We start from the raw sequence: 14,139 nt of genomic DNA, 5'->3' as shown, positions 1-14,139 counted from the left end.
CCCTATACGTGGGCCCGAGACAGTCGGGGATTCTCTTCCAATTCCCTCTCCACACCCTGAACAGACTAGAATAGGAAGCAGCACTGCGGCTGGAATGTGGATCTTGGTTTGGAATTTGGAAACAGCTGCTCCCATTTTCCAGTCCTCACTGCTGGACAGGCACTCTGTCAGTGAACAGCTCCGCTCCATTCGGGGCCTCGACGGCATTTGAAGTCTTTTTCACATTGTTTAGTTATATTATTGAAGCCAAGATCATAATCATGTCCCAGTCATTTACTGTGTAAGAAAGACATCGTGTGGAAGGCAGCGAACATGGCTGCTTGTAAATCACGTATCCACTCCTGTGTACAATTCACACCACTTCCCATTAGTGGCTGGAGCGGTGACGATACTGGGTGCCGGTATTGTGTTCGACACAAATAGGATATGGGGTGGGGGTGGGGGTGCAGGGGGGGCTCTAGAGTAAAGTCAACCGCCCGTTGCAAAATAGTTTAGAAAGTGGAATATGTTGCTATATCGGGGTTGAGTTGCTTTTAATGTTTGGTTACATCCATACCAACCTCTCCACTCAACGGATTCTGGCCTATTCCGTGTCTCCTTCCCGACCCAGCCCGTCCCACCATCTGCAGTCGGACCTTCAGCCTTTCTGCCCCCACCCTTTGGAAATCCATCCCACAGTCTCTTTGCCTCGTGCCCTCCCTTGCCTCCTTCAAGGCACATCTCAAGGCCGTCCTCTTTGACCGCGCCTCCGGTCATCCTCACTGCACTCCACCCCTCCTGATCCCAACCCCCAGCTCAGATGCAAATCCTTGACTGTCCAGCGCCTTGGGATGTCCTCCTGACGTGAAAGTCGCTGTGTAAATGTAATTTGTTGTCGTTGTTGCATCGAACTACAGAACTGAGTTGAGGAAGAACTTCTTCACTCAAAGGGTGGTGAATGTATGGAACTCGCTACCCCATAGGGCTGTTGACGCTCAGTCCTTGAACATAGTCAAGACTGAGATAGATATATTTCTTATTGCAAAAGGGAATAAGGGATATGGGGATAAGGCAGAGTTAGGTTATTAGCTGGAGTTAGATTAGAAGGTCAGCCATGATTGAATGGCGGGGCAGGCTCGAAGGGCCGAATGGTCTACTCCTGCTTCTACATGTTATGTTAACGTCAATGGATTGTGTTGTTGTGCTGTGCAAATCTCAACATTTGGGCGGTGGGGTGGGAATGGGTAGTCACTGTGCAGCATGTGTGTTTGTTAACTTGTGTGTGATTGGAGATGTGTCTGTGCGTTGAGAGGAGGGAAATCATCCTGTGACTGAAGAGAGTAGTCAGTGTGATTTCACCCACAAAATACACAGTACATTCTGTGAAGCGCTTTGAGACGTCTTGACTATGTGATAAGGGGCTATAATCAAATGCAAGGATTATCTTTTCAGGCCATGTTCTGATTGACAGAGGTGTCCCAGGCTTGTTGTCTGCCTTTTCTGTGTGGCTGCCGACTGACTGACTGACTAACTGACTGTCCTCTCCCCTCTCTCCTTCAGTCCTGGCGTATATGCAGTTTGTGGAGGATTACTCGGAGCCACAGCCGCACGTCTTTTACCAGACTCCGCAGAACGAGCACATTTACGAGCAGCGCAACAAACGCTTCCAGGAAGTCTACGGATTCAACGACTCCTTCAGCAGCACCGATTCTTCCTCCCAGGAGTTTGTGCCACCTCCTGCCCTGCCACCCAAACAGAGGCAACTGGTGAGTTTGCCTTCTCTCTCTCTCTCCCCCCCCCCCCCCCCTCTCTCTCCCAGCCCTGGCCACCAGGACCTTTGCTCTCCAACCATTGCTCCTGTTAAACCTGAGAGATCTCACGAGCAAGACAAGAGCAGGTGGCGAGGGATGGGGGAGCGAGGGCTGTAACACGACTGCTAACAAAGCTTTCTCGTTTGTAAAACGTATAAATCTTGACGATGTTTGGCCCCAACTTGGGAGTGTTTTTTTTAATCCAATTTGAACAATTGGAATACTGGAGGGAAGAGCAGACAGACTCGAAAAGATCGCAGTTTACTGGATTGCTGCAAGTGGAATTTGCTTTGCAAACTCTTTTCTCTCCAGCTTGAACTACTTTCTTTCCAACTTTGATGCAAAAGTCACCGCTCCGAAACTCACAAGGTGGTGTGGTCTGTGTGTTCGACACTTCGAGGGGCTGTCTAGATAGCAGCCATTCAGATGTTCTGCCATGGGAAAATAGAGCTGAGCACCTGGCATGTAAGAATACAAAATTACATTTGGATAGCCCCTTTCCCGTCGGGAGGATGTCCCAAGGCGCTGGACAGGTGGGGGGTTGGAATCATGGAGGGTGGAGGGTGGAGAGGGTAGGGGTAGGAGGGTGGTCGAAGGCACGGTCAAAGAGCCAGGGTCTTGAGACGCACCCTGACGGAGGCAAGGGAGAGAGCAAGGTGAAGGGAATGTGTGAAGGGAGTTCCAAAGGGTAGGGGCGTAACAGGATGGTTCGAGTTGTTTCACTCTCTTCCCTCCCCACCCCCATCCCCCCAATTCCCTGAGATTTTATTTCCAGCACAGTCGATGTTGTAACTGGTCTCCATGTTTTTTTATGTAATGCACATTATTGCTGATTAAATAATCGTGAGTGATGTGTGGGTGCACTCAGGGTCACAGCTGTGAAGCTGCATTTGTTGTTCCTACTCCTGTTTCTGAGCAGCTGCAAGTGTTCCAGGTAAGTGGTGAGCACTAGGTACATCTGTGGGCATTTTCTACAGTTGTGGGCATCAGCTGTCCTGCCCAGCATGCTGTGTCATGCCTGTGTGCACTAAGAACCCGAGGGCCTTGCGTGAATCATGTCCATTAACTTGGTTCCCTGTTTTCTGTGCGTGGCGCCCAGTGATGGAGACTGACCGTCTGCACCGAATTCTACAAACATTTCCCAAAATGTTGCTGCTCTAAACAGACCTGAGATCACCAGCTCCAACATTCAGTTGAATGTCCCGAGCACAGCAGCCAGTCACCTCCTGAGCACCATCTACAGCACACAGTCTGATATGTCAGTGAATGACAGCAGTTGTAATTTAGTCATTAATGATGATAATAATCTTTGTATTCAATTTCGCGCCTTATTACATTGTTGACACGCATAAGGGCGCTTCACAGAGTGTGTTATCAAGTGGATTGACTGTGTATTTTGTCGGCGAAATGTGGCTGCCAATTGCTCACAGCAGTGTCCAACAAACAGTCGTCTGTTGAGTGAACACATGTATTTATCTATTTATTTATTTTGAGGCATTATTACCCCGGAAAGCGATCCCCCAATCATTATATTTGTGTCACAAACTTTACCTAGTCCCTCGGCCTTTTAAAAAAAACACAGAATACCCTCCACTTTGTAGTTTCTGCAAATCTTTGCTGCTGACTGTTTCTGTCTCTCTATCTCTTGTTTCTCTGTGTGTTCGTCTCTCTCCACGGATGTTCCAAGCAGGCGTCTTACGCTGCCGCCGTCGCTTCCGCCTCGTGGTCTCCCTCTTCCTCCACCTGCTCCTCTTCCTCCTCCTCCTCTTCCTCCTTCCACCTCCAACAGCCCAAGGTGCTCGTCCTGACCGAGGACGCCAACACTGCTGCCAGCATCAGCATGTCTGTCTCCAACTCCTTCCTGAGTCGCCACAGCTCCTTGTCCTCCTCCTCGGTGAGTGTGCTGGCCGTGGGTTACCGTCCGGGTGTCAGCTCGCTCTTAGTTTAGGGGCAAATAGTCACCCAGCTCTTCCTCAGCTAACGTTAGATGAAGCAGAGAAAGAGAGTAGTTAACAGCACTTCATCACGTCAAAATGTCTCAAAGCGTTTCACAGTAATTGGCTCTCATGTGCAGTAACTTGATTTTTTGTAGGAAACGTAAAAGCCATTTGAGCCAGCGAAGTCCCCAAAACAGCTTTGAAATAATAATAATAATCCTTGCATTTGATACAGTGCCTTCGCACGTCTCAAAGCGCTTCACAGAATACACTGTAAAGTGGCGTGACTGTGCATTTTGTGGGCGAATCGATAGATGGGGCGAATGACCAATTAAATTAATCAGGAGACTGGTGCGCAAACAAACCAGAAGAAATCCTCTTCTTTTCAAATAGCGTCATGGTATCTTTAACGTCTGCCCGAACAGGCAGACAGGACATCAGTTTTAAGGACAGTGCTGCGCTCTCCCAACACTGCGCAAAGTCCTGACGTGGGGGCTTGAACCCTCAACCTTGTGAGCGACCCAGAATCATCTGAGCTAACAAACCAGCGGTCAGAGTGCACTGTAAGCGTTTTGAAGAACCATTACAGTCCGTTTCAGACAGTGCTATCAGCTGCTTGGATGATGTAATGGTGTGCAGGGGGAGAAGGAGGTGTTGTTTGGGGGCTGCAGAAGGTGGCTACAGCTGGCGATGACTGACCACGGCTGCCTCACTCATCATTAATTGTATTGATTAAGCTTCAGCGCTAATTCCAATCGAGTGTTCCGTAAATAATTGCAGAATTCTCATCAGGGAATTTGTTTGCAAAGTGAATTGTTGAATAGGTTCCGCGGCTGAGTAAGTTTCTTCCTGTATCCGCCCACTCAAACCACAGGCTTTTCACAGTGGATGGAGGACCTTAAATGAACGATCTTTCATTTATCGTGTCCTTGTCCTATGGGTTTCTAATCTGGAGTTCAGAGTGCTCCCTCCCTCCCTCCCTCCCTCACTCACTCACTCACTCACTCACTCACTCACTCACTCACTCACTCACTCACTCACTCACTCACTGTTGGCAGCCCTAAATAATAATAATAATAATCCTTGCATTTGATATAGCGCTTTTTACGTCGGAAGGACGTCCCAAAGCGCTTCACAGAACACACTGTAAAGTGAATTGACTGTAAATTTGTGGGCGAACGCGGCAGCCAATTGCTCACAGCAATGTCCCACAAACAGTCGTAAATTGAAAATGACCAATTTTATTATTGTTTTTGGTTTTGGAGGGATTATTATTAGGCTCTGTGTGGAGTAAGGAAACTTGCCCAAGGTTTCGCCCTCTGCCTGGAATTGAACTCAGGTCTCTCGCTTGCAAAGCGAGTGCTCTAACCACTGAGCTACAGGACTCCAAATAACAGCCAATTCAGTAATCTGCCTTTTCCACTCTGCCAGTGCTGTCATCGTATTTCAGCCTCAAAATCAGAATGGAATTGCCTCCTTGTGTTTGGTTTGTGTGTACTCGTGTGATATCAAAAGCCTCCCCAGGCGCCTGTGCGTTTTTCTCTGCTTGAAGCAAGTGGCAGGAAATCACTTTTGCAGATCTTGTGTGAACCGAGCTGTATTCTGAAAGCTGCTCAGTACTGAGAGGTTAACGTAGTGTGTGCCAGAGCAGTGAGGCCCTGCAGCAGGGAAGGAAGAGAAGAAGGGGTTAGTAAGGGCCTCATTTGAAATCCTGCCTTTCCTGTCCCTTCCCCAGCAGTGTAAGGTGATGCAGAGATGCAGTACGTTCATTGCACATACCAGCCAAAGTTTGTAACTTTGATTGTTCATTGGCGGAGTGGCGGGCTGGGGCTGGGGCTGGGGCTGGGGGGAGGAAGTTTTCCAGCTTTGTTTGAATGCCTTATTTGGATAAAGAAATGGTCGAGGCAGATGTAGAGAATCGGTCTTTAGTTGCATTGCATGGAAATTGTGAGCCATCGCCTTCCTTGTGCAATTAGCTGAGTGCTTGTGATGCAGCTAAACCCTGTCCTTTTTCTCCTTTTGAGTCGCTGTGTAATTAATGTCCTCCTGCTAAATTGCATCCAACACATGGGGCTTGTCATGGGGGAGCATGGCCATGAACAGCTCACATTTTATAAGGTTAAATACATCCTTTGCTGGAATGCACTGCTATTTCTGGAGCTGATCCAAACTATGAGCAGACTCTTCTGTTTTTTTTCTCTCTTCAGTGTGCGTAGCTTCAAGGAACAGAGTATTCTTTTATAGCATGAATTCATGTGTTACATGAATTCGACAACACCCGGTTAGAATCCAATCTATCAAACGTGAAGGAAGAGAGTGTCTCTACGCCTTGTAAACTAAAATATGCAAGTGAGCCAGGGTGTAAATCCTTGAAAAAATTGCAAATGGAAGCGATTCAGGGAACTTGGAACATGTTATATCCCAGGCCACTTCATGATATCCGTGCTAGCGGGTTTCAGAATCCACACACAAGATTTCTGTGGATATTGGTAACTAGGCTAAAATTTAGCAACTGAAACTAAATACAGTATTGTGTGTTGGTTTTGAGGCGCAAGGAATGTCCTATGATGTAACACAAATGCATCAATCAGCAAGGAAGCAAAGGGGGAGATTGAGAAGGATTTATTTTTAATTTCAGTTGATGGCAAAGTCACACATTCTATGTACAAAAGAACATTTTGCCTTGGAATCGATGCTTCACCATGAAAATAAATTTGGTCACTCAATCCATGATTGAATGGGACACTGCCGTGCGCAATTGGCTGACGTGTTTCGCCCACAAAATACGCAATCAATCCACTTTACAATATATTCTGGGAAGCTCTTTGAGACGTCTCAACGGGGTGAAAAGTTGGGGTATCAAATGCAAAGATTATTATAATTATTAAGATAGGATGCGGAATGCCCTGCTGGATGCAGTGGTCAAGGCGGGATCCATGTTATCTTCCAAGAAGAAACTAGATATCTAAAAAGGAGGTAATTTTAAGAGATGCAGGGGATAAGGCAGATAAATGCGACTGAATGGATTGCTCTTTCAAGTAATAGCATAGACATGTTTGGTCGAATGGTCGCCTTCTGTTCTGTGCTGTAAATGTTGGTGGTTCTAAATGATAGTGTAGTATCTGAGACTACTGCCAAGCATCGATTCCAAGCAAAAGGTCTTTTGTATATAGAACGTGGAGTCCTGTAGCTCAGTGATTAGAGCACTCGCTTTGCAAGTGAGAGACCTGAGTTCAATTCCAGGCAGAAGGCGAAACTTTGGGCAAGTTTCCTTACTCCACACAGAGCCTAATAATAATCCCTCCAAAAACAATAATAAATTGGTAATTTTCAATCTACGACTCTTTGTGGGACATTGCTGTGCGCAATTGGCTGCCACGTTCGCCCACAAATATACAGTCAATTCACTTTACAGTGTGTTCTGTGAAGCGCTTTGGGACGTCCTCCCGACGTGAAAAGCGCTATATCAAGTGCAAGGATTATTATTATTATTAACGTGTGACTTTGCTATCTAAATTGTTTATGCACAACATTTTTTTTACGTTATAGAAACTGCTGGCTACAAATTAAACCCTTCATCATTTTCTACCATGTCCTGTGCTCATTGTCCTTGAGAGATAATGATTGGATCAAACAAAAGTAAATCGACTATTTTACTGGATGGATGGCAATTGATCATGAACCAAATTATGAATAACAAATCTTAGCTGCAAAGAAATCAAGCCATCTGTACTGGCATCAGACAAAGCTGTGTGTGTATAATGTAATGTTCGATGTGTTGGCGTCAGTCTTAATAATAAGTTTTGCGTTTGATATAGTGCCTTATCACATCATTGCGACGTTTTAAAGTGCTTCACAGAATATACTGTAAAGTGAATGTACTGTATATTTTGTGGGCGAAATGTGGCAGCCAATTGGGTGCAGCAGTGTTCCACAAACAGTCGTGAATCGAGTGACCCAATTATTATTTTTATTTATATTTTATTTGAAGGGATTATTACCCCCGGAAAAGCTATTTGCCAATCGACTAACAACGGGTTCCTACTTACTGCTAAGTAAACAGAGCATGTGGAGTAAGGAAACTTGCCGAAGGTTTCGCCCTGCCTGGCAATCAAACCCAGGTGCATGTATATTGCAGTGTCGGCTGCTTTGTGATCACTGCTGTTCGGGTGAAACTGGGTCAATTCATCTTCAATCCGAACTGAGTTTCAGTTTCTGCAAAATTAAAAATATAAGGTGACGGTGACACACATTGTATAACGTCATACCAAATCCACAGGAGAGATTGGCACAACTGAGCTAAATCCGTATTCTATATTTATATATAGCACGATTCAAACCCAGCTAACTCTTTGTTGAAATTGTTTCGTAAAATGTGAATGTTAAACACAAACTTTTTTAATAATGCAGTGCGTGTTCTTTAAAATATTTCTGAATTCCACGATTGTTCAGTTGTGGAATAAAGCTGTAAATCCCCTGAAGGATTAGAGGGGATTAGATGGGCACTCTGAAGTGGTTTCGCCTCGGACAGCGATTTGTATTGTAACATGGAGCTTCTGGACGGATGTGTTCCGATCGTGTGTGCTGCCAGCCATGTGACCAGAGTGTTTGTGGGCGGGAGGAAATTGCCTCAATATAATAATTAAAACTTTCACGAGTCTGCTCTGTATAAATTGTATCATCGACTAAATGGCACGTCTGCCCAAACCCGGTTCAAGAGTTTATATTCTATGCAGGTTTGATATAACTCATACTTTGCATAAGTCATATTAAATGTATGGTCCCAATTGATACGACTTATGTGAGGTTTACTGTAGTATAATATTCCTTACATTTGATGTAGCGCCTTTCATGTCGTGCCATTCTATAAGATCATGGCTGCTCTGTACCTCAACTCCAAATACCTGCCTTTGACCCATACGCCTTGATACCCTGACCTAACAAAAATCGAACCACCTCAGTCTTGAAAATTTGAATGGATCCACAGCCTTTTGGGGGAGAGAAAGAGTTCTAGATTTCCATTCCCCGCACTGAAGTATAACGGGATGCAAAGCTATTGATGTAGTTAAATGGATGTAAACCATATTGATTGTAATTAACTTTCAGTTCAGTTATTTAAAGGATTGGTTGGAGCAGCAAGTTCCTGATATCAGAAGTAACGCTCTTTTACATCTGAGTTTGCGGTAAATGGTTTTTATTTTCAACACATTGTGTGCCGAGCTTCTAGCCAGTCCTACTCATTGGGAATCAAAGCTATAAATCCCAAATCTTCAGTTCACAAAGTTCAATTAAGTTTCTGATTCATGCAAGACTTGAGATGATTTGCCCAGGAGCCATTTGCAGTGTGATGTTAGATTTTCCACCAGCCTGAATTTTTCAGGATGTCGTAATGTGTGCATGCCAAGTCCAGGAACAATCCAAGTTTACAGTTTCCATTCCCTTTTCGAAACCACTGAAATTAAGAACCTTTTATATGTCTACCTACTGTATGTCTTTTGATTCTGTAGACAGGTAAAGTACTGAGTTAGAACTTTTCTAACTCGAGTTAGAAATCAAACATCCCAGGGATTTCCCGGCTTGTCGTGTTAGAGGCTGCGGGCGGGCATTGATACCTGCACAACGTCACTGAGGTGAGAATGGGCATAGAGTAGATCATACTCATTTCTCGTTTCTTGGTCATATTGAGAATAATACTGTGTTGGTTGGTAGTTTTTTTGTTTCATGTTTCCCCCCCCCCACCCCCACCCCCTCAACTGTGTTCATGTATTGTGTGTGTGAAAAAAAAAGATATGTTTTGGTCGTAATATTGTGCTACGTTTAGGAATATTTGCGATTAAATACTTTTTTTTTAAAAAAAAGACTTTAGTAAATGTTCGGTCTGACATACTCTGATGTAACATCCACAGATTTCTAATGTGAAAAGGAACTGTATGCTGTTTTTGGGAGATGATAATAATCCTAATAATCCTTGCATTTGATATAGCGCCTTATCACTTCTTCGAGACGTCTCAAAGCGCTTCACAGAATATACTGTAAAGTGAATTGACTGTATTTTGTGGGTGAATCGCGGCACACAGCAGCGTCCCACAAACAGTCATGGATTGAGCCGCATTTCGCCCACAAAATATAGTCAGTTCATTTTACAGTATACTCTGTGAAGCGCTTTGAGACGTCTCGAAGACGCGATAAGACCTTATATCAAATGCGAGAATTATTATTATTTTCTTAGCGATTGATGCAGGAAATTTGGCTGGTGAGAAATTACTTCTAAAATGAAAGTTTCTTTAACATGATGCTTGCTTCTCTGCCGGAGCTGTCTGTCTCTGAGTTTTATATCTGACCCGTGAATCTTTTCTCTTTTTTTTTCCTTTCTTCGTCCTCAGTTCAAGTCGGTCTTTAGGTCCTACTCACAGGACTTTGTCCCTCACCATCACGCCTCTCCTTCTCTCTGCACTATCTCCTCACACTTTGCAGTTGTGCACCAGTCCAGGAGCACCGAACTAACTTTGCCGGGCGCTTCAGGTGCCGTGAAAGCTGCCGAACGCCTGGACCTCTCTCACGATACCGCAACGCCTGCTCCTGTCTGCCTCCCTCCTGAATCTGCTTTTCCCATCTTGCTTCCAACTTCTTCGGTGAGAACTGCTTCCGATCACTCCGATGTATGTTTAAACGGGATTTCCGGCGAGTCCCTGTCTTTCTCTCTCGCTCTCCCCACGCTCGTGGTTTCTCGTTTGCGGGAGGGGAGGGAGTAAGTGAAGGCACTGTGCACTAACACAAATCTTTAGTCGCCGTTACACAGGACGGAATCTGCTTCTAGCTTCCTGCCTCGCATTCCCCAAAAAACCCTATGTTAAGCTCCTACCTACCCATCTGTGTGTGTGTTTGTTAAGATGGTGGTCTGAATTGAACTCATTCCACACAAAACGTCACGCCAATGGCTGTGGGTGCTAACCACTAGTTTATAGAAGTTAACTTGCAGAAGTGGGGGGTGTAGGTGCTTTGTCTGTGCCTTATGTTCTTTTGGGAGGTTTCGTCCCCAATTTTATGTAGATGTTTGCTCTCTCTATATGTTACATCCCATCAGTTACTGCTCTGAGCTTCAGATGTCAGTTAGCAAACCTGGTGACTTGTTGCCTGAAAGCTCTGGCCTGTTGTGTTTACTTTTCTTTTCACACTCTGCTCTTTCTTGTGACGTGTTCTATCAGTGTTTAGTGCTCGGGGGGGGGGGGTTTGGGTCAGCCTCGCATTTGGCTGTCTGCACCCTCATCGTGTGATTTATGTACAAATTAATCTGCTCTGAATTATAATGGTATCTCTGCAATGCACAAAGCCTGGGCCAATACATTGCTGTTGTTTGAGAATATGACCAGCCATCTTGGCTCATCGGCAGGACTTGGTGGAACAGAGCCAGTCGCTCGGCCAAGGCTTCTTCCCACTCACCTTAGTTCCTTTTAGCTGTGCAAGCCAAAGCCCTAATCGGGAGGGAGGTCCTAACTGGACAAGCAGCAGGAAGCTTGTCAGACAGTTCTCTCAATGGCAAATTACACTCTAGCGGTGCCTTGACGCACTTCTGGGGTCCCAAGTCTTGGCTCTTGCCAACCTGCACCTAATGCTCTCCCCCCGGAATTCGATAAGCAGAGTGCGTCCCTCCAGGGAGGGAGTTCGCATTCCATTTCCAGACGCAGGGAAATTTCCACATGTAGGCGGCAATACATATGTGGAACTCCAGATACCCCGGCTGACCCGCAAAAAACGGTCTGGGCTTTCGTTGGTTACACCTGCAGCAGGAATTTGTGTAACTGTGCTTTAATATTGTGTTTGGTTGGAGAGAAATACAAATTTCTGGCTTCAGGTGCTGGAAATAAATGTATCAATTGTTTTAATTATCAATCAACGGAGAGTTTAAATGTTCCGAATTTCTTGTTGAAATGTGCAAAAAGGTATAATTTCTACATTTCCTCTCAGTGGATTTGGTTGAACTTTCAAAAGAACATTTCTGCAAAATGCTCTTCCTAGTATCTGGCCTCTGCTATATTTGTGCTGAGCGAGTTTCCTCTGAGTGCTACCATAAAGAAGAAATGAAATAGATTTCTGCTAGAAAATAATATCTCGAGATACAATATAAAGTTTGGGACACGACACGTCAAGCCACTGCCAGGATGGTGGAAGGCGAACTGGATGGACCTTGGTCTTCTTTCGCCAGCAAGTTCTTAACGTTCTTAAATGTGTAATGCATTACTGAGGAAAATTACAAGCTCGAAAGAGCCGTTATTGACTTGGCCTGGAGTTTGGAAACCAGCGTGTACCGAGGCAGCAGTAAGTGTCTTAGACCTTGTGGTCCTGTCTCCTGTAGAGCGAGACCAATAGCGAAGATGCTGGTGAGGGTGAATATGTCAATCTGTATTCGTCCAGCCAAACCAACGGGGACCTCTCTCACCCTGAGGCAGTAAGTAGCTGTTCACGCATGCTGGGACATTGCTGCTTGGCTGTTGAGCAAAGCATGTGTGGAATGGCCTTGCAGTATGGTGCTCGTTTCATTGTGTTGTGGGATTATAACTCATTACTCGTAACATTAACAACCCATCAAACCCCAATCTGACGGCTGTCGTGCCAGGATGCCTGGTGTCAGACTGGACAAGAAAGATTCTCCCGCTCTCTCATTATAATAATCCTTGCATTTGATATAGCGCTTTTCACGTCAGGAGGATGCCCCAAAGCGCTTTACAGAACACACTGTCAAGTGAATTGACTGTGTATTTGTGGGCGAACGCGGCAGCCAGTTGCGCACAGCAATGTCCCACAACAGTCGTAGATTGAAAATGACCAATTTACTATTGTTTTTGGTTTTGGAGGGACTATTATTAGGCTCTGTGTAGAGTAAGGAAACTTGCCCAAGGTTTGGCCCTCTGCCTGGAATTGAACTCAGGTCTCTCACTTGCAAAGCGAGTGCTCTAACCACTGAGCTACAGGACTCCACACAGGACTCCACACTCATTCACACGAGTAACTAGATTTGTTAGCAATAGAAAGGTTTGAACAAACTCCGAGATAGCTATCGACTTAAGGGGCCGATCCCACCTTACAGCAGCCGGCAAAGTCCAGTTCCTCTTGCTCTAGGCTTATCTGCAATGCGCTTCCACACAGTTCAGTTCCACACGTCCAGCACCCGCACTCCCGTGCGCAACCTGCAGCTAAAAGTCCGGAGCCTCGCCCACCTGCCCCCTGGCTGCATCATTCCACCTTCACTGCAACTTCCATTGCATAAGAATGGCTTGGCTCCCAGACCCGTGTTCTCGACCAGCTGTCAACGGCACCACATCACCTGATCTACGCGTGCAGCTGAGAATCCATCGCAGTTTACATCAGCTGCCGATTCTGTTCGCTGTGTGTGCGTGCGTTGCTGAATCACTTGCTGGTATTCCAGTTGTTGCCCAAACATTGGTGGTTGTTGGTCTCGTTGTTGATGTGGCTTTGTAGCTTTTTTTTACTTCCTCTCTGCCTTTAACTTGCTTCATGCCGCTGCACAGAGAGCCTTGCATGCAGGACATGCCCGCTTCATCGCAGGGTTGGACACACGCATTGATTGGCTTTTTACTCTCGCCTTCCTGCATGGGAAAAACAGAGCTTTCAGAGCACTAAACCACAGTAACTGTTTGCTGACTACTTCATCCTAATGTTACAAGCAGTTACCTGATCTGATGTGTGAATAATAGTAATAATAAATAAATAATAATCCTTGCATTTGATATTGCACTGTATCACGTCATTGAGACGTCTCAAAGCGCTTCACAGAATATATTGGAAAGTGGAGTGACTGTATATTTTGTGGGTGAAACAGCGGCAGCCAATTGCGCACAGCAGCGTCCCACAAACAGTCGTGGATTGAGTGACCACATTTGGTGGGGGGTGGGGCCGGGAGATTATTCCCCCCGAAAACTGATCACACTGAGGGAGGGACCTTGTTATTTTCAGCTACATTTCGCACCAAGATGGAAGCTGTGAAAGCTGTAAAAATGGCACATTCGCTCACGTTAGTTAATAATAATCCTTGCATTTGATATAGTGCCTTATCACGTCTCCAAGACGTCTCAAAGCATTTCACAGAATATTTTGAGGGCAAAGCGCAGCAGCCAATTGCTCACAGCAGCATCCCACAAACAGTCGTGGATTGAGTAACTAATTTATTATTTTTTTAAATACTGGGTGTTGGCACGAGATGCCTGTTCAGCTAACTGTGGCTGCCAATTGGCCAACTAATCAGGGTTTCTAATCTGCCCTAATGACTCTCTGACCAGAAGCAATGGGTAAAACGTCCACCTTCCAGCTTGTGAGCAGGGTCCAGGTCCCAGTGCAGTTTGTCCAGCTGCAATTGGCAACACTGAGCTTGGGATCTGCGGTCACAGGGAGGACTT

General features: G+C 45.5%; 1 protein-coding gene across 2 annotated transcripts in view; it reads left to right on the top strand.

The window, feature by feature from the left end:
- Nucleotides 1–14,139, top strand: part of rapgef1b (Rap guanine nucleotide exchange factor (GEF) 1b) — a 60,140-nt gene that overhangs the window by 32,749 nt on the left and 13,252 nt on the right. The window contains exons 11-13 of one of the 2 annotated variants that reach the window (XM_042337603.1): nt 1,540–1,745; nt 10,111–10,359; nt 12,081–12,173. In XM_042337603.1, the coding sequence (XP_042193537.1) occupies nt 1,540–1,745; nt 10,111–10,359; nt 12,081–12,173 (548 nt within the window). The remainder of the gene's footprint in view (nt 1–1,539; nt 1,746–10,110; nt 10,360–12,080; nt 12,174–14,139) is intronic. The other variant, XM_007902760.2, reaches the window with a different exon arrangement.

Source organism: Callorhinchus milii, unplaced genomic scaffold, assembly GCF_018977255.1.
Source record: "Callorhinchus milii isolate IMCB2004 unplaced genomic scaffold, IMCB_Cmil_1.0 Scaffold8, whole genome shotgun sequence".
Classification (NCBI taxonomy): Eukaryota; Metazoa; Chordata; class Chondrichthyes; order Chimaeriformes; family Callorhinchidae; genus Callorhinchus; species Callorhinchus milii.
This window is presented reverse-complemented; position numbering and strand designations above follow the sequence as displayed.